Below are 24,946 nucleotides of genomic sequence, written 5' to 3'. Positions count from 1 at the left end.
GCTATTGACTTACATTAGTAGAAGTAATCAGGTATCTCAGAAGGCTGGCAAAACAGATGTCATGAATTGTAGATCCTACCAACCATTACCTGCAAGGGTATGATCAGGAATGGTGGATGAAATAAATCACAGCAGCTAGAGGGCAGTAGGTGTGATGTGTCTAACCTAAACAGTAAATAAATGGGAATATGAACGTTATGAATAGTCCTAATGCAGTCTATAAGATGTAATTGTCCAGTCTATAATCATCATTTCAGTTAACTTTATGATGTTACCCTATAAAACCTATTTATCTGTATCTTATAGAATGTACATGTAACTACCTTGGGACAGAACCAAGCCAGTGTCCATCACGGGAAGACTGCATGTGTGACAGAACAAGCGGACAGTGCCTTTGCTTACCAAACGTCAGGGGTCAGAACTGCGACCGTTGCAGTCCACACTTTTGGAACCTGGCAAGCGGCAAGGGCTGTCAGCCATGTAACTGTGACCCCAACCATTCCTTCAGCCTATCCTGCAATGAGGTGGGGAAATGAACATTACAGAGAAAGCAAATGATCTGTAGTTTTTTTTGATTATTTTTAGTTCAGCAACTCTCCAGTTTGGTGTTTCAACAGCTATCTGGTTGCTAGGGCTCAAACAACCAGGGAGTGGTTTGCATGAGAGATTGATATATAAATAGGAGATGACCTGAATGGGAAAATAAGTTATAAAAAGTAACAATAACCATAAAATTGTAGCCTCACAGAGCAATAGTTTTTGGCTGCTGGGGTCAGTGACCCCCATTTGCTGGAAAGAATTTTAAGAAGGCAAATAATTCAAAACTATAAGAAGTAAATAATGTAGACCAATTAAAAAATGGAGTAATTTAGTGCCTCTATTTTTATTAGACATGTCTGTAGCGACTATAGTCTCCTGAATGAATAGAAGCCAAACACAATTCCTGACACTGGGTCTGATTCTGCTTTCTTATCTTTTTATGATAGTTTACAGGAAAATGTCAATGCCGGCCTGGATTCGGTGGCCTGACCTGTACGGATTGCCAGGAAAATTATTGGGGAAATCCCAATATTCAATGCAGGGGTAACTATCTGAGTTTCTTCTTTTCTACATGAAATTAAATAAAAAGGCAGTTAAAAGGCAGTTACACATAAAGTTCAGTAACTATGCACCCCAGTTCTAGAAATATAAATATATATATATATATATACTTTTTTTTGTATCCCTACACATAGCAGTAATGCTTCTAGATAATATATGGAACACTTTTGTTTCAAAAAGCTCAGGAACAAACTTGCTGACTATCTTTATGTCCCATGGATGGGGTTGCTGTATATCAACTTAGTTAAAGTAGCACAATGCACCTAAAGTTATTGATCTCTAATCACACCCATAAAGTTCTGGACTCTCTGTTTAGGTCAACACACTCCATGTTTAAGCAATCATGGTAAAGTGCTAAATAATATACAAACAGGGTGCCACAAGGCATGGAAAAAGCTCTGGGTGTGTAATAGGAACTGAATAGAGCTACTGTATTTTTAACTGGAAATCAAAAGGCAGTTCCAGGTTCTATAGAAACAGAGTGGTATCAAGTTCATGTTTTAGTTGCCCTTTCCTGCAATTAACATTGATGTTGATGACCTACTATAAGTTCTTGCAGGCTAATGCAGAGTGCAAAAGCCAATTCGTTTCTTGTGTATTAGCAACATTTATATTACACAGAATGTGCAAACTTTGCTCAGCCATCCATTTTTTTGCTTCCAGCTTGTGATTGTGATCGCCGTGGCATCAAGGCACCACAGTGTAATAGAGCCTCGGGTCATTGTGACTGCCGGGCTGGAGTGTCAGGAGTGCGTTGTGACCAGTGTGCCCGGGGATTTTCTGGGCAGTTTCCTGATTGCCAGCCCTGTCATCAGTGTTTTGGTGACTGGGACCGTATAGTTCAAGACCTGGCCACTCGTACCAAGAGCCTAGTTCAAAGGGGCAAGGACATCCAGCAGAGTGGGGTAGCCGGAGTGTACCAAAAGAACTTCCGTGAGATCGAGAAGAAGCTTGCCAAGGCTCAAGGCATTGTCAATGCCCGCAATGCCACTGCGGAATCAGTGACTAAACTAATGAAGATTATGGATGACTTGCGGTCAGTAAATATATTAGATCTCTTAGTAAACATAACAATGTGCAAGTTCACAAGGGTACATTCCTCTATATTCCATACATATATCAGCTGCATGTCTTTGTTGGGTTGTCCAAGGTTTGCCATTTTCCAGTATCCAAGTATCCACTAGTTTGGCCTAATGCAGTTAAGATATGTTATTCCTCTGGAAACACCAATGAATCACATCTGCCTTATCTGCCTTGTAGTTTGCTTTCTACAGTAAGGCTAGTGCTGGTCATGGCTACATGTCAATAGTCCCTAAGATGTCTAATGTACCACCACGTTAGCCAGTGCTGTTCATTAACATTGCTATAAATGCAGATTATCAATGGAACAAGCTTATATGCTATGGTTTCCATGAATGTTTAAAGAGTTGGATCAAGCCTTTCTAAAAAGACCTAAACTGAAAATTACCTCATCAATGTCATGTATTATCAATCAGGAATAAAATTAACGAGTCAACAGAGGCTCTCACGCAGTTAGAGGGCGAACTGACAGCTGTGCAGGATGAGAACTTTGATGCCAACCATGATCTGGCCGAGTTGGAAAGGGATGCTAGGAGTTTAAACATGACTGCCAAGGAGAGGTCCCATCAGCTGGATGTCTTGAAGAACTCAAACTTTTTGGGTGAGTTGATCAATCAAAACTATAATAGCATACCTGCTTTGTAGTGTTTTTGCATTAAGCTGTATAGGATAAGCTGAAATAAGTCTCCCCGAGTGAGCATGTTGGGTACAGATATGAGTTATTGGATATCCCCCATTCAAATAGTGGTGCCAAAATCTAGTCTTTGGAGACCATGACCAGATGAGAAAGGTTATGAAAATTCCATTAGAATGGTTGCAGCTACCCCATATTGGCCTCAATTTAGATAGACAAAGAAGTGTCATTTATGAATGACAGCAGGAGGTCCAGAGCAAAGCCTGGTTGTAAGTTTTTATTAAATGAGCACTTGCATCCCTGGTCTTAGTAAATGACTGCTAAGATGGTTTTTAAATATAGACCTGCATAGACTTAGAACATTCTTCCTAATATATCTCAAACACTAAAAAAAAAAAATCAAGACTCTGCATGAGACCACACATACCAATTAAAGATGATGCTGATGTTTTAAGTGACTTTCTATATTGAATTTTTAACAACTGAAAGGTTTAATATTTAAGGTTTTAATTTGATAAAACTATTTGGGTTGTACTGTAGCAGGTTTGCTCAGGTCACTACATTTGTACCGGCCATTAAAGTTGGCAATACATGGTAAGATCTGTTTGCTTGGCAAAGTCACTAACTAAGCGGATTCATACACTGGGCCAAATCATACAGCTGGACTGTAGAGATGGGTTGAACCCTTGTTCAACTCATCTCTACAGTCTAGCTGTATGGTGTAAGTGCACCGATGAGATCCCTGTCTGGCTGGTCGATTTACGCGGCTGTATGATTTGGACCACTGCAGTGGGATTTTCAAACCTGCCTGACAGGTATGTGACTGATATTTGGACAGATATTGGTTAGGTATGTACTGCTGAGAGCCCTATACATGGGCCAATAAGTGACCAACATTGCCTGTAGAGGCTGAGTCAGCAGCTATAATTGGACTGTATATAGACATACAACAACCAGATATTTGCTTTCATGTTTGTATTTGGACTACACCAGTAAAAGCTGTCTGCTGATTGGTTGCTATAGGCTTCTAGAAAAGAGCAATACATAATAGACGTGGTCACCAGTTTCAAAATATATTAATTCATTCCGAAGATTAAAGGTTAATCAGTATTAAAACTTCTACCTATGTTTCAGGTGCATATGACAGCATCCAACAATCTCATGCAAAGTCAAGACAAGCCGAAAAACAAGCCAATAATGCCACCACCAATGTTCCCAGTCCTGTTAGTGACTCAGCTAGGACCAGGGAGAAGACCCAGCAGCTGATAACACACAAGCGGGATGACTTTAATAGGAAGAATGCAGCTAATCGTCGGGCACTTAATGATCTGGCAGCTAAAACAGACACCCTTGACATGAAAAAGATCAATGAGAAGGTTTGTATAAGTTCATAGTATTGGCAGCTTACAGTAGATGCCATTATACAATTAACCAATAAGCAGGCACATTCATAACATATACACATCGATAAAGAACGTGATGACACTGGTATATTTTATAGTATATTTACAGTGCATGGTTTACTGGGGTTTAACATAGCTGAAAACCTTTAGCATAAATTCTGTATGCGTGTGTGTGGGGGGGGGTGTTTGCAGAGTTTAATTTTTATTATAGGGATATTTGATTACAATCACAGTTAATAGAAATGCCTGTAACAGGTCTGTGGGGCTCCAGGAGATGCCCCATGCTCTGAGAGTCCCTGCGGTGGAGCTGGTTGTCGTGATGATGAAGGGAAGAGGCACTGTGGTGGGTTGAACTGTAATGGAGCCGTGGCTACTGCTGACAATGCTTTGGGACGAGCACGCCATGCTGAAGAAGAACTTCAGAAAGCACTAGGAGAAGTAGAAGTGCTTTTCCAAAAGGTGTGTCTGATATAATCCCTAATTTCTATAAAATATTTTTCTCTGTGTGCACTGGAATTTAAATTCCCTAGTGCTCAGTAGGGGGCAAATTTGAACCCAGGAAGTAACCCACTAAGCAGTGTTTACCCATGTTTAGCCAGCTGCCTAGACCCTAGTTTCCTTAATTGTATATATATATATATATATATATACACACACAAAGGATGGCACACCGCAACATATAATACCTCGGGTGCACGGTAAAGGGTTCCAATACTGTAGAAATGACCAGCAACACCGAGTTCTCTTGTGAAAAAAATGTGTATTTTTAAAACAGTATAAACAGTCGCTGTTTATACTGTTTTAAAAATACACATTTTTTTCACAAGAGAACTCGGTGTTGCTGGTCATTTCTACAGTATATATATATATATATTTTATTATTACAGAGAAAAAGAAAATCATTAATAAAAATGTAAATTATTTGATTAAAATGGAGTCTATGGGATATAGCCTTTCCGTAATTCAGAACTTTCTTGATAATGGGTTTTCTGGATAAGGGGTCTGATACCTGTAACACATACACTCTTTATCATGTAGGTGGCTGAAGCAAAGGTAAAGGCAGACAGAGCAAAACAGAGGGCACAAGCCACCCTCGACAGGGCAAATGAAACAAAGGCAAGGGTGGAACAGTCCAATAAGGAGCTGCGGGAACTCATCCAGCAAATCAAGGACTTTCTGAACCGTGAGTATTTATAATTGCCAAGTAAAGGGCAAGAAACCAATGCAGGGCAAGTAAGGTCTTTGTTTAGTGAAAACCTGAAGACAAAGTGCTGTCTATTTGATTTGAAAAAGGGATTTTTGCACCTTTTAATGATCTTCAACCTGTGGCTCTCCTGACACCTTTAAGCCCCCAGCATTGGCTAACATTGGGTTGCTGGGAATTCACAGGCTGGCGTTAGACTGCAAGCTTGGTATTAGACCTTAAAGTTTATATCTCTTTCTGTACAATTCAGAGGAAGGTGCAGACCCAGACAGCATTGAGATGGTGGCAAGTCGTGTCTTGGATCTCACAATCCCTGCAACCCCAAAGCAAATCCAGCGTCTTGCTGAGGAAATCAAGGACAGAGTGAAAACACTTGCAAACGTGGATGCCATTCTGGACCAAACCGCTGCTGATGTGCGCAAAGCAGAGCAACTGCTGCATGAAGCCAAAAGAGCCAAGTGAGTGGGTTTTTCTATTGTACATACACCCAAAAATATATTCATAGATTGGACTGGTGGTTGACATGAAGATACTACAGAGAATATGTAATAAAGGTCAGAATAACAGAATATTTTGAGTCAAATTTAGTTATTTATTACTTATGAGGCAAAATTGTTTTGGACAAATAATTTACAAATGTACTTCCTGACAATATGTGGCAAAGTTTTTAAAACAATAATAAATACTAAGGGGAACTGTGGCTTCTGAAAAATGTGTTAAAGAACCCCACACAACACAGAAACCCCTAATATACCCATCACTGTAATCTGTTACTTCAAAATGTATGAATAAATACCATTTTTATATGGTGAAATCCAGCTGCAGAACAGTTCTTCTCTTTCTGCATCATTTGAAATCCTGGCAGGGGAGGAGGGACTAAAACACTGATGTTACAAATTGTAACAACTTTGCTTACAGACAGCATGCAGGAACTACATAACCCACAATCCATTGCACTGTGATGTTCCTTTCCTTATTGACAATCATGTCCAGGGAATTGTGGGATTTGGAGGATGCAGGCTGAGGACAGTCGACTACTGTTTACATTTCAAAAAGCTTACGTTGTGTTTAGGTAGAGTTCCCCTTTAAACAATACTCTTTATAAAAGTGGTAGTAGCTTCTGATAAAGTGGCGAGAAGCCATGAAACGCGTTAAGCTTTTGGTGTTGATGTTTTTAATGGATACAATAAAAGTGAATGAGGAGATGATTCCGATGCTCCATCTACATTTCGTTTTCGCACTGACCATCAAATATAGAATTCCTTTCTATTTCCACCTTGTATAACGTGACATAGAACTGTGCAGATATAGCTAATAATTGTTTGTCTTTGTTAACTTCCATACTTTTCAGGAACCGAGCCGAGAATGTAAAGAACACAGCCGAGTCTGTGAAAAGGGCCCTGGATGATGCTAGGAGAGCTCAGAATGCTGCTGAAGGAGCTATCCAAAGCGCCAATGATGACATCAAAGACACGGAGAGGAAATTAACAGCAGTAAGTTGTGTCTTGTAGTAGTAGATGAAAAGGTGTCCATTGGATGCTTACAACCTGCAGAGAAGTAGTGATGTAGCGAACCTCACAAAAAAAGTTCGCGAACCTGTTCGCGAACTTCCGCCAAAAAGTGCGAACTTTTGCGAACCCCATAGACTTCAATGGGAAGGCGAACTTTAAAACCTAGAAAAGCCATTTCTGGCCAGAAAACTGATTTTAAAGTTGTTTAAAGGGTGCCACGACCTGGACAGTGGCATGCAGGAGGGGGATCAAGGGCAAAAATTTCTCTGAAAAATACGTTGTTGACACAGAGTTGCGTTTTGTGCTGTAAAGGGCAGAAATCACACTACATTTCTAAACTTGTGTAATAAACTGCTTTAAAACGTCCGGCGTCTACATGCCAATCAAGTCGTGTAAAGGTTACGGCCGGTTCCCACGCAAAGACAAAACGCCGCAGTAGTGGATACGGAATATATTATTGCTGGTGGAAAAACATCGCTCAGGTGATTTTATTGCAATGCAATGTCACTACTATGTGTAACGTGTTTGGTGCACTACTATGTGTAACGTGTTTGGTGCACTACTATGTGTAACGTGTTTGGTGCACTACTATGTGTAACGTGTTTGCACTACTATGAATAACAGCAAACAGCACTGGACACGTTAAAGAACAGTAACTTAAATTAAAAAAAAAAAAAAATTAATAAAACAAAAGTGATCTCTGGTTGGTGCTGGGGGTGAACTACTAGGAGCAGCACACCAGTCCCCAACACAGCTAGACTAATAGCACTGGGCTCTATAAATTACAGTAGCAAAGTAAAAAAACACAAATAAAAAAAATGATGTGAATGTGTGGTTGGTGCTTAGTGCACTACTATGAGCAGCACACCTGTCTCCAACACACACAGACAGAGCTGCAGTACACAATGAAAAGAAGAGTAACAGTAATCAGAAAATAAAAACAGTCCTTACAAGGACTATTGGGTTACAGCAGATGAGATCAGCAGGACAGCTGCCCACAGCAGCTACATACAGAGCAGTAGAAAGTAGATTACTAGTCAGCAAAGCTACCTAAACTGTCCCTCAAACCCCTGCACAGCTCTCTCCCTATGCTAACTCATCAAGCACACACAGGCAGAATGTAAAATGGCTGCTGGGCTTCGGTTTATATATGGAAGGGAGTGGTCTGGGGGTGGTCCAGGAGGGAGAGCTGCCTGATTGGCTGCCATGTATCTGCTGGCTCTGGGATGAGAGGTCAAAATTTGGCTCCAGCCAAAATTGCGGACTTCGCTAAAAGTTCGCGAACTTGCGAACTTGCGAACACCCGATTTTCGTGCGAATTAGTTCGCCGGCGAACAGTTCGCTACATCTCTACAGAGAAGGTGCGCTGGTAGCTGAATTTTCAGTTTGGACAGATGGATTGATATCTAATAGGAATGCCAAACAAACGGTCTGTATGGTCAAAACTAACCCAACTGTCAACCACATCTGGGTGCTTATGGCCAGTTTATCATTTCTTGCTTATCGATTATAATCCATTTCCTGAATACATATATCAAAAATCATATTTCAGCTGTATTTGTTTGAGAAATTTTGTTACTGTTGTTGTTTATTATTATTATCATTTGGGCAGAAGCACCTGAAGGCTGCTACTTAAAAAAGTCACTGCATAGCACAGCTTTCGAAACAAATATCTAATAATAGTAAACTATATTTAAATGCATATTATTTATAATTTATTATATTTTCAGCAGACACACCCATTTTAGCACAGCTTAGTTGTAGCATGCTGCAAATAGGGATTGTCTGGGTAGACTGGACAAATAAGATAGTGCTAAATTCAGGTTAGCAGCTTATTGGAGTTTATATTGCGTCAAAACAACAGCTTCCCCATCCAATTTTCAACTGGCGCTGGGTCAAATACTAAGGTCAAATACTAATCAGAAAGGCTGGCATTGCAGTCTTCTTTACACACTTTCCATGTTATCATGTTAACTGAACAATAATCTGCTAGTTTATCTGCTGCCTGTCACAAAACAAGTGGATTTACCCATGTATGGCCATGATTTGGCTCGGTACCTGGAGGGCTAAATAAGGCAAAGACCCACTAATAGTGACCTCGCCAGACAAGCAAATCAGCCCATTTAAGGCTTTAGTGCATGCTGCTGCCAAAATTATCATAAGCGTGATCTGGAATGTTGGGAAGTATGCCTGATGTCCTGGTCCCACTGTACATGATCCTTCTGACTGGCCTAACCACTTTCCTTTATTCACCTGCCAGTCACTGACTGTGAGCAAAACCACGTCCATTTGTCTTTTTATATATGCTATAGTTCAGTCTCCAGTCCTAGGGTGAAATCCTACAGCTCAGCAGATTGTGACTTTCTATAAAACAATACAAAATATAATACTGATATCCTTTATCACAGATTCAGACAGCAACATCTAGTGCAGAGAATCAGCTTAATGATGCTATGGATCGAGTAGGAAATCTGGATAAACAAATTGACGGTCTGAAAATGAAAAGGGCCAACAACAGCTTGGCTGCCAGCCGTGCAGAAGAATCTGCCACTGCAGCACTGGATAAAGCAAATGATGCCAAGAAGGTAATCCTGGGTTCTACTAGGCGCTATTTACAGACCTTATTGCATAAAATAGTCTTTAGTTGTATATACTGTAAATATGGCATGAGAAACACAAGTCAGCAGCTACAGAAAATATTATGTGTGATCATCTAATACTATCATTGTAGTACAGGGTATCTAAAAATTATCCCGCTCTTTTACACAGTACATTATTCCAACATTATTCCATATACATATATATATATATATATTTGACTTCAGCACCTATCTGTTAAACTGGTTTAGTGCGGACACACAGCCTGACTTTATATATATATATATATATGGAACGCACGGTGAATGAATAAATAGAAGAATTGCTGTGAAATGGTGTGCTGGTCCTGTTTATAGGTATTTATATATTTTGACTTCAGCACTCGTTTAGTGCAGACACACAGCTTGACTTTATATATAGATATAGATAGATATATATAATTACATTATTATATTTAGATATTGGAGTATATTGACCCTTCAGGAAAGGCTTCATGTTAAAGTTTAGAGCCAATTAGACAGCTCAAAAAAAATTTAAATGATTAAACATTTTGGTTTTTCTTTCAACTGATCTCTAGATCTTAGAAGGACAACTGGCAGACAAATACAAAACTGTTCAGAATGTTGTTGATCGAAAAGCTAAGAACATTAAAGAGGCGAAGACAAAAGCGGACCAACTTCAAGATGAGGCAAAGAAACTCTTAGAGAATGCACAGGATAAATTAAAGAGGTTGCAAGGTAAGAGGTTCATTTGCGCCTGATAGCTTACTAAAACATACAGACTAACCCCCATATGTAATAAAAGGCACTAGGTTTGCCCAGGAGTACACCAATGAGAGGATTGTTTTTTAACAGGCAACCAGTAAATGCTACCTGCTGATTGGTTACTGCACCTGGGCAAACTTTGTGCCTTTTATTACATAACTCCATTTCAGAGCATGTTATTTACAACAATCTAATCGTCTTTAAAGAAAGAATGAAGAGTTAGTATTCAGATTCTGGTTTTAGAGCTTCTGGATCACCTGCCATCCTAATGCAGAGCTTTGGCCCAGGCTAAAGGGATATTGCTAATCTCCCACTTCACTTTATTGTGGTGTTATGGTAATGGAATCTACAACCTCCTTCAACAGTAAAATGCCAGCATTATATATCAAAAGGCTTTCTATTTTATTCATACTTCTCCCAGCAGAGCTGACCAATGTGTATATATTTTGTGAATCGAGTCACTTACATTTCCAGTAAGTCTGTGCTCTTAATTTGCAGATCTGGAAGTTGAATATACGAAGAACGAGAAACTTCTTCAGGACAAAGCGAAACGTCTTAATGGCCTAGAAGACAAGATGAAGGAAATTTTACACGCAATTAACCAACAAATTCAGATTTATAACACCTGCCAGTAGAAGGAGAATTGCCAATGCCCTGTAAATCATGGTGTATGTTGCACACAGCCCAAAGACTTTTTCCTATTTAGAGTGCCTTATTAGTCTAAAGGTTATAACTGGGCCACAACATATATTTCATTTGCATTTTTGTGTGCCAGTTGAATGTCAACCATAAAGTATTAAGGACCTCTCGAACACCCCCCAAGTCTTGTCTCATTCCACTATTACTCTGAGTGCTATATTTATCAAAGGCTGAAAAGACAATTTTTCACAGAATCTCCAAAACATGAAATACCCCGGACCTCAAACGTCTTGTTTAGGTGTATGGTATAGTTCTTTATAAATTTTTCTTTACTAGTTGATGTCCTGTGCCTGTTCATAAATCCTAAAGGTAAAGATCACATGATTTCTCATGAAGCTGTAAGGAGGAGAAATGTCTGATTTATTGTCTCAAGAGTCAATGAAAATATATAATGGCCTAATGAATGGACAATCCAAAATATAGTACTGATATTGGTGCCAATGAAGTTTCAACTACTGAAAAATAGTTGAGCAAATGTGTGTCTTCTGGAGACCCCAACACCTCTTTGCACGAATGTTTTGTTCTTCTGTTTGTCTGAGCTCAATGACCTCTTCCAGTAAATTGGGAGATCTTGGAAGATGTACTGTACTTCCATGTTTTACACAACTACACATGTCCTTTTATCCTCTCATAAAAGTCTAATACAACTTGTCACACGTATTTCAGTTCTTGTCAAGAAAAGTTTTATTTCAATTGTAAAGGTGCTGCATTTTTTTAAGTCAAGGTGCTTGTTTATGGAGTATAATGTAGCATTCACATGTAAATAAGTCCCTAAAGTTTGGTAAGCCCCCCTTAGCCTATAACAAGAAAGAGATAAACATTGATGTGTAAATAATTCAACCATAATCCCTAAAATATCTAGGACAGCAAATGCTTTTTACCACCAAATATTACACCCTGTTTGACCTTTAGGCTTGCCCCCCCCCCCACCCCAAGTGGACCAGACAACATTTTGGGAACCACTGTCACTAAACAGTGACTGTCTATGGCATCTTGCAGCAGCCCCTCTGGAATTTGCCTGAACCCACAGATTGCCAGTCTGGGCCTGGTCCTAGACTGTTGTTAAGCAGGCCACAGAAACTAGTATATGTGGGCAATGTGAATGCAACAGAATGCTCTTTAAACACATTTTTAAAGAAACAAAATATTTTTTGTTGCATTGTTACTACAAAGTTAATATAGACATATGGGAACAAAAAAACTGGTGCTGTAGTAGGCCAGTTAGAAGTGCAGGACTGTCAACACTTCTCAGACCCCTTCTAAATAGCAAAGGAAGTGTGGTGAGAGACAGCCCTATGATTTCATACATCAAGGCCTACAACTTTCAAACCATACCAATGGAGAACATCTTATAAAGGGATTTTCCATTTTTTTCCAGCTATATTACACATTATAAGGCCAAAATGTTGCTTCCAGCTTCAATTTAGGGGTTGGGGTGTAACACTTATTCTTCTCTAGGGTGCAGAGTAACTTGGGTCTCATCTCTGTCTCTGGGAATGCATAAAAAGCTGCCAATATCCTGATCCTGACCAGTCATCAACCAGCTCAATGTTTCACTCAGACTCACTTATGACTATATTGCAGTGATATAATTGTTTGGGAATGGCCAACTTTTTTCTAACATCCCTACATTTATAGTCACTGACCTAGCTGGCATTAAAGATTAAAGCACTGAAAAAAGTAATATATCTTGAAATTATATTAAAAAATATATGTCTCCCATGGGTTGCTTTAAACTGTATTTTCATTGTATCTGAGCACAAATAAAATATTCCACTGTCTGTCCTTGTCCAGTCATGTTTTCAGTTACATTAAGGAAAGGTAAGAACAAATATCAATGTTCAAAAGTTTCACTGTTCATTGTATCACCTAAGCGTAAACTCAAATTTATCAAAAATAAATCTTTTTATAAGTGTTATTTTGCATGAATTGCCCCTTCACTAAAGAGCAGATTATGAAACTGTAGCTTTTCTTTGTTTTGTTCCTCTCTATTCGATAGTTAATGTATTTCTATGAGAAAAAAAAAGCCTGTCAGACACTATCAGAATTTATCTTGTCAGATTCTCTTCAGACAGGCATGTCGAGTGGGATGGCAATAGCTTTATGTAGTTTACACATCAGATTTATATATCGGCCCCATTATATTTAACCCATGCAATTGCATCCGACTTAGTCCGTAGGGTACGTTCTGTCTGTCTGACACCTTCCTACAAAATCTCCTGTGGAGTTTAACCCTAAAATGTCACTTTATTCAGGGGATCATGGTGAATCTCCAGCTCAAGAAGCCTGTGAACTGAGGGTTATTATTATGTTATTATCCACAGTGACTCCACAGGTAATATCATTTTAAGGTTCCCCTAAACTTTGGTTGTTAGATAATTTTTCATAATCATATACTGAAACTGCTCAATGGACAAGAAAAGTTTAATCACTGGGAGGAGTGACCCTGACCGTGATTAGAACAGAATTTTTACTCTGCACAGCCCAGATGAAACCCTAGAACAAGAACCTGGCAGCAGAGGGTTTTAAAGAACAGTACCCTAGGCTGGGGTGGGGGGTTGAGGGAAGTAGCACTGACTTAGGGCCAGATTCATTAACGTATGAATCCGAATCACGAAATCCGATAATTTCTGATGACTGCAAAAGTCACGAAAATTCTGTTTGTTTAAATACAAAGATTGAAACGATTGTTTGCGAATAGTGATTCGATAGTCACAAAATTTTGTATCTGAATGATTGTAAACGGCGCGAAAACCCTTCTGGCTTTGAAACTTCAGTGCATGATTTTGGAAGCCTCCCATAGGACTCAATGGCACTCTGCAGCTCCAACCCGGCCCAAGGAAAGTCTCCCATAGGGCTCAATGGCACTCTGCAGCTCCAACCCGGCCCAAGGAAAGTCTCCCATAGGGCTCAATGGCACTGTGCAGCTCCAACCCGGCCCAAGGAAAGTCTCCCATAGGGCTCAATGGCACTCTGCAGCTCCAACCCGGCCCAAGGAAAGTCTCCCATAGGGCTCAATGGCACTCTGCAGCTCCAACCCGGCCCAAGGAAAGTCTCCCGTAGGGCTCAATGGCACTCTGCAGCTCCAACCTGGCCCAAGGAAAGTCTCCCGTAGGGCTCAATGGCACTCTGCAGCTCCAACCCGGCCCAAGGAAAGTCTCCCATAGGGCTCAATGGCACTCTGCAGCTCCAACCTGGCCCAAGGAAAGTCTCCCGTAGGGCTCAATGGCACTCTGCAGCTCCAACCCGGCCCAAGGAAAGCTCCCATAGGGCTCAATGGCACTCTGCAGCTCCAACCCGGCCCAAGGAAAGTCTCCCATAGGGCTCAATGGCACCCTGCAGCTCCAACCCGGCCCAAGGAAAGTCTCCCATAGGGCTCAATGGCACTCTGCAGCTCCAACCCGGCCCAAGGAAAGTCTCCCATAGGGCTCAATGGCACTCTGCAGCTCCAACCCGGCCCAAGGAAAGTCTCCCATAGGGCTCAATGGCACTCTGCAGCTCCAACCTGGCCCAAGGAAAGTCTCCCATAGGGCTCAATGGCACTCTGCAGCTCCAAACCGGCCCAAGGAAAGTCTCCCATAGGGCTCAATGGCACTCTGCAGCTCCAACCCGGCCCAAGGAAAGTCTCCCATAGGGCTCAATGGCACTCTGCAGCTCCAACCCCGCCCAAGGAAAGCCTCCCATAGGGCTCAATGGCACTCTGCAGCTCCAACCTGGCCCAAGGAAAGTCTCCCATAGGGCTCAATGGCACTCTGCAGCTCCAACCTGGCCCAAGGAAAGTCTCCCATAGGGCTCAATGGCACTCTGCAGCTCCAACCCGGCCCAAGGAAAGTCTCCCATAGGGCTCAATGGCACTCTGCAGCTCCAACCCGGCCCAAGGAAAGTCTCCCATAGGGCTCAATGGCACTGTGCAGCTCCAACCCGGCCTAAGGGAAGTCTCCCATAGGGCTCAATGGCACTCTGCAGCTCCAACCTGGCCCAAGGAAAGTCTCCCATAGGGCTCAATGGCACTCTGCAGCTCCAACCCGGCCCAAGGAAAGTCTCCCATAGGGCTCAATGGCACTCTGCAGCTCCAACCTGGCACAAGAAAAGTCACAATACCGAAGCTTAAATGAATCCGAAACGTTGTTGCGACAAATATGATTTTGTCGCACAAATTGTCACAAAGTACGAAAAAGTCACGCAGATTTACGAAAAATATCGCAGAAAATATGCAAAAGTTGTAAACTTTTGAAAAATACGAATTTTTTGTAATCGGACCTGTCGTACTTTGATAAATGTGCCCCATAGAGTCTGAGGTAAGAGATTATATTTACTGGCTTGCCTTACAAAATGGCACCCACAGAGAATACCCCTTTGCTTGCACTTCATCAGCTGGCATCCCGCTAACCCTGCCCACACAGTTGCAGGATCTGCTTTCTTAATAACGTAATAATTTTATAGTACATACCATAATATATTTAATATATATTCCACCTATGATATATGCCACCTTTTCTAGAAAAAAATGTACTAAACATAATCAAACAACTCTAATAATATGTATTTCGGTTGTTTCTTAGCCAGAGCCGCCGTTTAAGGTACCAGTGGGCCCAGGGCAAAGAGCTCATTGGTGGGACCCCACAATTGCATACCCCCCAACTGCCCCGCTTTAAGCGGGACAGTCCCGCTTTCTATAGCTCGTCCCGTTGTCCCGGATAGTTCCCTGAATGTCCCGCATTTTCGTAATAGATTACGGAAATGCGGGACATTCATAGAAGGATCCGTGACAGCGGGATGAGCGCTCCGACTCCTTGCGCTGCTTCTCTCATGTGGCTCCTTCTCCGGTGGTCCCTGGCCCTTTTATAAGGTTGCGCCCGTGCGTAATGACGTCACACGTACGCACGGGGGCAACCTTATAAAAGGACCTGGGACCGCCGGAGAACGAGCCACATTAGAAGAGAAGCAGCGCAAGGAGTCGGAGAACGTATGGGGGTGCTCTGTGTATGGGGGGGTGCTCTGTGTATGGGGGTGTTCTGTGTATGGGGGGTGTTCTGTGTATGGGGGTGCTCTGTGTATGGGGGGTGCTCTGTGTATGGGGGGGTGCTCTGTGTATGGGGGGTGCTCTGTGTATGGGGGGGTGTTCTGTGTATGGGGGTGTTCTGTGTATGGGGGGTGCTCTGTGTATGAAGGGCACTGTGTATGGGGGGTGCTCTGTGTATGGGGGGGTGCTCTGTGTATGGGGGGTGCTCTGTGTATGGGGGGTGCTCTGTGTATGGGGGGGTGTTCTGTGTATGGGGGGGTGCTCTGTGTATGGGGGGGTGCTCTGTGTATGAAGGGCACTGTATGGGGGCACTGTGTATAAAGGGTACTGTGTTTGGGGGGGCTCTGTGTATGGGGGGGTTCTGTGTATGAAGGGCACTGTGTATGGGGGGCACTGTGTATAAAGGGTACTGTGTATGGGGGGCTCTGTGTATGGGGGGGCTCTGTGTATGGGGGGGTTCTGTGTATGAAGGGCACTGTGTATGGGGGGCACTGTGTATAAAGGGTACTGTGTATGGGGGAACACTGTATGGGGTGCACTGTGTATAAAGGGTACTGTGTATGGGGGGCACGCTGTATGGGGGGCACTGTGTATAAAGGGTACTGTGTATGGGGGGCACTGTGTATAAAGGGTACTGTGTATGAAGGGTACTGTGTATGGGGGGCACACTGTATGGGGTGCACTGTGTATAAAGGGTACTGTGTATGGGGGGCACACTGTATGGGGGCACTGTGTATAAAGGGTACTGTGTATGGGGGCACTGTGTATGGGGGGCACACTGTATGGGGGGCACTGTGTATAAAGGGTACTGTGTATGGGGGGCTCTGTGTATAAAGGGTACTGTGTATGGGGGGCTCTGAGTATGAGGGGTACTGTCTCCCCTGTGTGGGGGGGCAAAACTGGTAGATAGTTAGAACTCACATATAACTGACTGCCTTCTCTCTATATTTGTATTTATATGTAGGAGTTGCTATTTTGTTTTCCTTAGGTAGTACAGTATGAGGGTATAGCACATTTGCGTCTGATCCCACCATTTCAACTATATAAAAGGAGTATTTTTAGAAAACAATGGGGTGTGTTAATTGGGGCGTGGCCACAAAAGTGGGCGTGGTCAAAAAAATTTGCCGTGCTGCGCGCGCCAAATCTTTTTATCCCTCTTTTCGGTTTTCAAATGTTGGGAGGTATGCAATTGCTCCAATAAATTTCTCACAGGGCCACTTTTGAGCACAGGAACTTTAGTGCAATAAGGCAGGAAATACAGAATAAAAGTCTGTGTTTACTGAAATAAAATCCAGACTGTTGTGCCAACACTGGGAAAAGATAAACTGTGATCACAAATGACAGCTTTTTATTAAAAATGCTTCAGTCAAAAGTTATAGCAAATGAAAGTCTGATGGTGGGCCCCTAGTCTGGCCAATCCTTGGCAATTATTGCCCATTTATTATTATTTATTATATTTACTATTTTTATTATTGCCCATTGTCTTTAGTCACTACCCAATGACGCCTACTATTCCCTCAGCACTGCCCCAAAATGCCCTTTTTGAAGTAATTTTAGTGCTTTTTGAAGAAAATTGGCTATAATTCAGATGCCAATTACCTAGAACAGGTGAAGGGGAGGGGAAACTAGAATCCGTGTCAGCTGACAGGTCTGTACCTATAGAGATGAGGGGCGTAACGATAGAAGATAAGGGGCGGTAACCAGAGAGGCACAGAAAGTAAATAAACACATTAAACCCAATTCTTCACACCCCCACTTTCCAGAGCTTATGGAGACGACACGGGGAAAGAGAATATTAGAATAGTGTTGATTTGAAGAGAATGTGTCTCTCACTGGACTTGAGAACGTCCCCTATTATGTTCCACAGAACGCCAATTACGCACCCATTGCTAGGATGAAGGCTTTGAAAGCCTTGTAGTTCCTAACCTGTGGGCGACCGTACAGAGTATGCATAGCAACTGCCTACGTCACTGAGGCGAAGATTGACAGGTGACTCGGCCAAAGGGGTTCCTTTCCCCGCCCGCGTCACACGGCAGAGGAAAACACGGTCACGTGTTTCGCCATCCCGGCTTCAGGAAGTACGTCCCGAATTGTTGATGTTGTTAAGGGCCCTGAAAGGCCTTTGGGAACCCGGCAGAGAGAGGGGGGGGGAAAAAGGGACCGGAAGCGGAAGAAGTCTTCATTGTTTGCGGCAGGTGAAGCTGCCGGTGCTGGAAGCGAGTGGGTGGGTAGCTGGGCCTGACGGCGCGGAGAGAGCACAGAGGCCTCTTCCCAGTTCCCTGCCCGGGGCAGCAAGGAGAGAGACGCACGGTGAGTCAGCGGGACCTGCTTGGGGCTAAGAACCTGGCTTGTTGCATAAGGCGCAGGGGTATTGTACCTGAGAGACTTCTAGTGTCGTCCTTCGGCTTCTGTAGTGTAGCGCTATCTATCTACAGTGTAGCGCTATCTATCTACAGTGTAGCGCTATCTATCTACAGTGTAGCGCTATCTATCTACAGTGTAGCGCTATCTATCTACAGTGTAGCGCTATCTATCTACAGTGTAGCGCTATCTATCTACAGTGTAGCGCTATCTATCTACAGTGTAGCGCTATCTATCTACAGTGTAGCACTATCTATCTATCTACAGTGTAGCACTATCTATCTATCTACAGTGTAGCACTATCTATCTATCTACAGTGTAGCGCTATCTATCTACAGTGTAGCGCTATCTATCTACAGTGTAGCGCTATCTATCTACAGTGTAGCGCTATCTATCTACAGTGTAGCGCTATCTATCTACAGTGTAGCGCTATCTATCTACAGTGTAGCGCTATCTATCTACAGTGTAGCGCTATCTATCTACAGTGTAGCGCTATCTATCTATCTACAGTGTAGCGCTATCTATCTATCTACAGTGTAGCGCTATCTATCTATCTACAGTGTAGCGCTATCTATCTATCTACAGTGTAGCGCTATCTATCTATCTACAGTGTAGCGCTATCTATCTACAGTGTAGCGCTATCTATCTACAGTGTAGCGCTATCTATCTACAGTGTAGCGCTATCTATCCACAGTGTAGCGCTATCTATCCACAGTGTAGCGCTATCTATCCACAGTGTAGCTCTATCTATCCACAGTGTAGCGCTATCTTTCCACAGTGTAGCGCTATCTTTCCACAGTGTAGCGCTATCTTTCCACAGTGTAGCGCTATCTATCTACAGTGTAGCGCTATCTTTCCACAGTGTAGCGCTATCTATCTACAGTGTAGCGCTATCTATCTACAGTGTAGCGCTATCTATCCACAGTGTAGCGCTATCTATCCACAGTGTAGCGCTATCTATCCACAGTGTAGCGCTATCTATCCACAGTGTAGCGCTATCTATCCACAGTGTAGCGCTATCTATCCACAGTGTAGCGCTATCTATCCACAGTGTAGCGCTATCTATCCACAGTGTAGCGCTATCTATCCACAGTGTAGCGCTATCTATCCACAGTGTAGCGCTATCTATCCACAGTGTAGCGCTATCTATCCACAGTGTAGCGCTATCTATCCACAGTGTAGCGCTATCTATCCACAGTGTAGCGCTATCTTTCCACAGTGTAGCGCTATCTTTCCACAGTGTAGCGCTATCTTTCCACAGTGTAGCGCTATCTTTCCACAGTGTAGCGCTATCTATCTATCTACAGTGTAGCGCTATCTATCTATCTACAGTGTAGCGCTATCTATCTATCTACAGTGTAGCGCTATCTATCTACAGTGTAGCGCTATCTATCTACAGTGTAGCGCTATCTATCTACAGTGTAGCGCTATCTATCTACAGTGTAGCGCTATCTATCTACAGTGTAGCGCTATCTATCTACAGTGTAGCACTATCTATCTATCTACAGTGTAGCGCTATCTATCTATCTACAGTGTAGCGCTATCTATCTATCTACAGTGTAGCGCTATCTATCTATCTACAGTGTAGCGCTATCTATCTATCTACAGTGTAGCGCTATCTATCTACAGTGTAGCGCTATCTATCTACAGTGTAGCGCTATCTATCTACAGTGTAGCGCTATCTATCCACAGTGTAGCGCTATCTATCCACAGTGTAGCGCTATCTATCCACAGTGTAGCGCTATCTATCCACAGTGTAGCGCTATCTTTCCACAGTGTAGCGCTATCTTTCCACAGTGTAGCGCTATCTTTCCACAGTGTAGCGCTATCTATCTACAGTGTAGCGCTATCTTTCCACAGTGTAGCGCTATCTATCTACAGTGTAGCGCTATCTATCTACAGTGTAGCGCTATCTATCCACAGTGTAGCGCTATCTATCCACAGTGTAGCGCTATCTATCCACAGTGTAGCGCTATCTATCCACAGTGTAGCGCTATCTATCCACAGTGTAGCGCTATCTATCCACAGTGTAGCGCTATCTATCCACAGTGTAGCGCTATCTATCCACAGTGTAGCGCTATCTATCCACAGTGTAGCGCTATCTATCCACAGTGTAGCGCTATCTATCCACAGTGTAGCGCTATCTATCCACAGTGTAGCGCTATCTATCCACAGTGTAGCGCTATCTATCCACAGTGTAGCGCTATCTATCCACAGTGTAGCGCTATCTATCCACAGTGTAGCGCTATCTATCCACAGTGTAGCGCTATCTTTCCACAGTGTAGCGCTATCTTTCCACAGTGTAGCGCTATCTTTCCACAGTGTAGCGCTATCTTTCCACAGTGTAGCGCTATCTTTCCACAGTGTAGCGCTATCTTTCCACAGTGTAGCGCTATCTTTCCACAGTGTAGCGCTATCTATCTATCTACAGTGTAGCGCTATCTATCTATCTACAGTGTAGCGCTATCTATCTATCTACAGTGTAGCGCTATCTATCTATCTACAGTGTAGCGCTATCTATCTATCTACAGTGTAGCGCTATCTATCTACAGTGTAGCACTATCTATCTATCTACAGTGTAGCGCTATCTATCTACAGTGTAGCGCTATCTATCTACAGTGTAGCTCTATCTATCTATCTACAGTGTAGCGCTATCTATCTACAGTGTAGCGCTATCTATCTACAGTGTAGCGCTATCTATCTACAGTGTAGCGCTATCTATCTACAGTGTAGCGCTATCTATCTACAGTGTAGCGCTATCTACAGTGTAGCGCTATCTACAGTGTAGCGCTATCTACAGTGTAGCGCTATCTACAGTGTAGCGCTATCTACAGTGTAGCGCTATCTATCTACAGTGTAGCGCTATCTATCTACAGTGTAGCGCTATCTATCTACAGTGTAGCGCTATCTATCTACAGTGTAGCGCTATCTATCTACAGTGTAGCGCTATCTATCTACAGTGTAGCGCTATCTATCTACAGTGTAGCGCTATCTATCTACAGTGTAGCACTATCTATCTATCTACAGTGTAGCACTATCTATCTATCTACAGTGTAGCTCTAGCTATCTATCTACAGTGTAGCGCTATCTATCTACAGTGTAGCGCTATCTATCTACAGTGTAGCGCTATCTACAGTGTAGCTCTATCTATCTATCTACAGTGTAGCCCTATCTATCTACAGTGTAGCCCTATCTATCTACAGTGTAGCGCTATCTATCTACAGTGTAGCGCTATCTATCTACAGTGTAGCGCTATCTATCTACAGTGTAGCGCTATCTATCTACAGTGTAGCGCTATCTATCTATCTACAGTGTAGCGCTATCTATCTATCTACAGTGTAGCGCTATCTATCTACAGTGTAGCACTATCTATCTATCTACAGTGTAGCACTATCTATCTACAGTGTAGCACTATCTATCTATCTACAGTGTAGCGCTATCTATCTATCTACAGTGTAGCGCTATCTATCTACAGTGTAGCGCTATCTATCTATCTACAGTGTAGCGCTATCTATCTATCTACAGTGTAGCGCTATCTATCTATCTACAGTGTAGCGCTATCTATCTATCTATCTACAGTGTAGCGCTATCTATCTACAGTGTAGCTCTATCTATCTATCTACAGTGTAGCGCTATCTATCTACAGTGTAGCGCTATCTATCTACAGTGTAGCACTATCTATCTATCTACAGTGTAGCTCTATCTATCTACAGTGTAGCGCTATCTATCTACAGTGTAGCGCTATCTATCTATCTACAGTGTAGCGCTATCTATCTATCTACAGTGTAGCTCTATCTATCTATCTACAGTGTAGCGCTATCTATCTATCTACAGTGTAGCTCTATCTATCTATCTACAGTGTAGCGCTATCTATCTACAGTGTAGCGCTATCTATCTACAGTGTAGCGCTATCTATCTACAGTGTAGCACTATCTATCTATCTACAGTGTAGCTCTATCTATCTACAGTGTAGCTCTATCTATCTATCTACAGTGTAGCGCTATCTATCTACAGTGTAGCGCTATCTATCTACAGTGTAGCACTATCTATCTATCTACAGTGTAGCTCTATCTATCTACAGTGTAGCGCTATCTATCTACAGTGTAGCGCTATCTATCTATCTACAGTGTAGCGCTATCTATCTATCTACAGTGTAGCTCTATCTATCTATCTACAGTGTAGCGCTATCTATCTATCTACAGTGTAGCTCTATCTATCTATCTACAGTGTAGCGCTATCTATCTACAGTGTAGCGCTATCTATCTACAGTGTAGCGCTATCTATCTACAGTGTAGCACTATCTATCTATCTACAGTGTAGCTCTATCTATCTACAGTGTAGCGCTATCTATCTACAGTGTAGCGCTATCTATCTACAGTGTAGCACTATCTATCTATCTACAGTGTAGCTCTATCTATCTATCTACAGTGTAGCGCTATCTATCTACAGTGTAGCGCTATCTATCTACAGTGTAGCGCTATCTATCTACAGTGTAGCACTATCTATCTATCTACAGTGTAGCTCTATCTATCTACAGTGTAGCGCTATCTATCTACAGTGTAGCGCTATCTATCTACAGTGTAGCACTATCTATCTATCTACAGTGTAGCTCTATCTATCTATCTACAGTGTAGCGCTATCTATCTACAGTGTAGCGCTATCTATCTACAGTGTAGCGCTATCTATCTACAGTGTAGCACTATCTATCTATCTACAGTGTAGCTCTATCTATCTACAGTGTAGCGCTATCTATCTACAGTGTAGCGCTATCTATCTACAGTGTAGCACTATCTATCTATCTACAGTGTAGCTCTATCTATCTACAGTGTAGCGCTATCTATCTACAGTGTAGCGCTATCTATCTACAGTGTAGCGCTATCTATCTACAGTGTAGCACTATCTATCTATCTACAGTGTAGCTCTATCTATCTACAGTGTAGCGCTATCTATCTACAGTGTAGCGCTATCTATCTACAGTGTAGCACTATCTATCTATCTACAGTGTAGCTCTATCTATCTACAGTGTAGCGCTATCTATCTACAGTGTAGCGCTATCTATCTACAGTGTAGCGCTATCTATCTACAGTGTAGCGCTATCTATCTACAGTGTAGCGCTATCTATCTAGTGTAGCGCTATCTATCTACAGTGTAGCGCTATCTATCTACAGTGTAGCGCTATCTATCTACAGTGTAGCGCTATCTATCTACAGTGTAGCACTATCTATCTATCTACAGTGTAGCTCTATCTATCTACAGTGTAGCGCTATCTATCTACAGTGTAGCACTATCTATCTATCTACAGTGTAGCTCTATCTATCTATCTACAGTGTAGCGCTATCTATCTATCTACAGTGTAGCGCTATCTATCTATCTACAGTGTAGCGCTATCTATCTATCTACAGTGTAGCGCTATCTATCTATCTACAGTGTAGCGCTATCTATCTATCTACAGTGTAGCGCTATCTATCTATCTACAGTGTAGCGCTATCTATCTATCTACAGTGTAGCGCTATCTATCTATCTACAGTGTAGCGCTATCTATCTATCTACAGTGTAGCGCTATCTATCTATCTACAGTGTAGCGCTATCTATCTATCTACAGTGTAGCGCCATCATCTATCTGTTAGGGCTCAGCAGCATCAACTCTGTATGTACAGCCTCTTTGTAGTGGAGAGACTAATATTGTATGCTATTTTAACCATAACTGATGCACCCTGGATCATTATCCCCCACACTTTGTTATTGCACAATATTTTGTTGTATTGATATATTAAAGTGGGCAAACTATATTGCCCACAAGTATACTGGCCCTAGTAATAACAACTGCTACTTCTACATGTGTGTATATTCTCCATAGTATCCCTGCCGTGTCAGAAGCACTGTACTTATCCCTTCATAGAGACGTCGCCACAAAACCTAAAGCACTTTGCATTAACTAGGGCAACTAGAACAACACACCCAAACTTCCTTTTAATCATATGTTAACTATATATATATATAATATACACTTTATTTTGCTCTTGCTGAAGGTCCCTGTGGTGGCAGAAACATTGAGACACTATGAGGCATTATGTCAAGAAATCTGATTGATTTGTTCTTTAAAACAACAGTTAGGGATGACATTTTTTGTTTTATCTCAAATACCATTTCTTGGGCACCCAGGTTAGCTCTTTGGAAGTGGTGTGCACCATTTTTCTTTGTATTGTAGAGTGTGATATGTTGCTAACCATTGATTGATTAAAGGAGAAGGAAAGGTAGAAACTAAGTAAGCTTTATTAGAAAGGTCTGTGCCAGAGTCCGCACAGCTCTCTCCTCTCTCCTGCTCCCCCCTCCCTCAAGAATGCTAAGAACTCCCTCCCCCCCTTAGGAATGTGGATCTGAGCCAATCAGCAGGAAGCTGACTCATAGTCTTACTAACTGAGCATGTACACTGGTCTGGGTCTTGGTGCAGGAGTAAGGCATTATGGGAACTTTCTTTACAGAGCTCAGCATTTTTTCTTCCTGTTTGGCTTCTGAACATCTGAACAGGTGAAATATGGGGAGACTTAAAGGTACTATTGAGAGAACT

The 24,946-nt window shown here is 42.3% G+C and overlaps 2 protein-coding genes across 9 annotated transcripts in view; both read left to right on the top strand.

Moving 5' to 3' along the window:
* lamb2 (laminin subunit beta 2) overlaps positions 1–12,775 on the top strand; it is a 66,681-nt gene extending 53,906 nt beyond the window's left edge. For both annotated transcript variants that reach the window (XM_002933055.5, XM_004914099.3), the window contains 12 exons: positions 307–524; positions 987–1,083; positions 1,765–2,137; positions 2,598–2,782; positions 3,950–4,191; positions 4,474–4,677; positions 5,257–5,401; positions 5,673–5,880; positions 6,774–6,915; positions 9,342–9,518; positions 10,109–10,268; positions 10,794–12,775. In XM_002933055.5, the coding sequence (XP_002933101.1) occupies positions 307–524; positions 987–1,083; positions 1,765–2,137; positions 2,598–2,782; positions 3,950–4,191; positions 4,474–4,677; positions 5,257–5,401; positions 5,673–5,880; positions 6,774–6,915; positions 9,342–9,518; positions 10,109–10,268; positions 10,794–10,930 (2,288 nt within the window). In that variant the 3' untranslated portion in view covers positions 10,931–12,775. The remainder of the gene's footprint in view (positions 1–306; positions 525–986; positions 1,084–1,764; positions 2,138–2,597; positions 2,783–3,949; positions 4,192–4,473; positions 4,678–5,256; positions 5,402–5,672; positions 5,881–6,773; positions 6,916–9,341; positions 9,519–10,108; positions 10,269–10,793) is intronic.
* Positions 12,776–17,775: 5,000 nt separating this feature from the next.
* Positions 17,776–24,946, top strand: part of usp19 (ubiquitin specific peptidase 19) — a 56,911-nt gene continuing 49,740 nt past the window's right edge. For 4 of the 7 annotated variants that reach the window (XM_012961434.3, XM_012961433.3, XM_012961431.3 and 1 more), the window contains exon 1: positions 17,777–18,327. The gene's annotated coding sequence lies outside the window, so the exon portion shown is untranslated. 7 annotated transcript variants of the gene reach the window in all.

This window comes from Xenopus tropicalis, chromosome 4, assembly GCF_000004195.4.
Source record: "Xenopus tropicalis strain Nigerian chromosome 4, UCB_Xtro_10.0, whole genome shotgun sequence".
NCBI classification, from domain to species: Eukaryota; Metazoa; Chordata; class Amphibia; order Anura; family Pipidae; genus Xenopus; species Xenopus tropicalis.
This window is presented reverse-complemented; position numbering and strand designations above follow the sequence as displayed.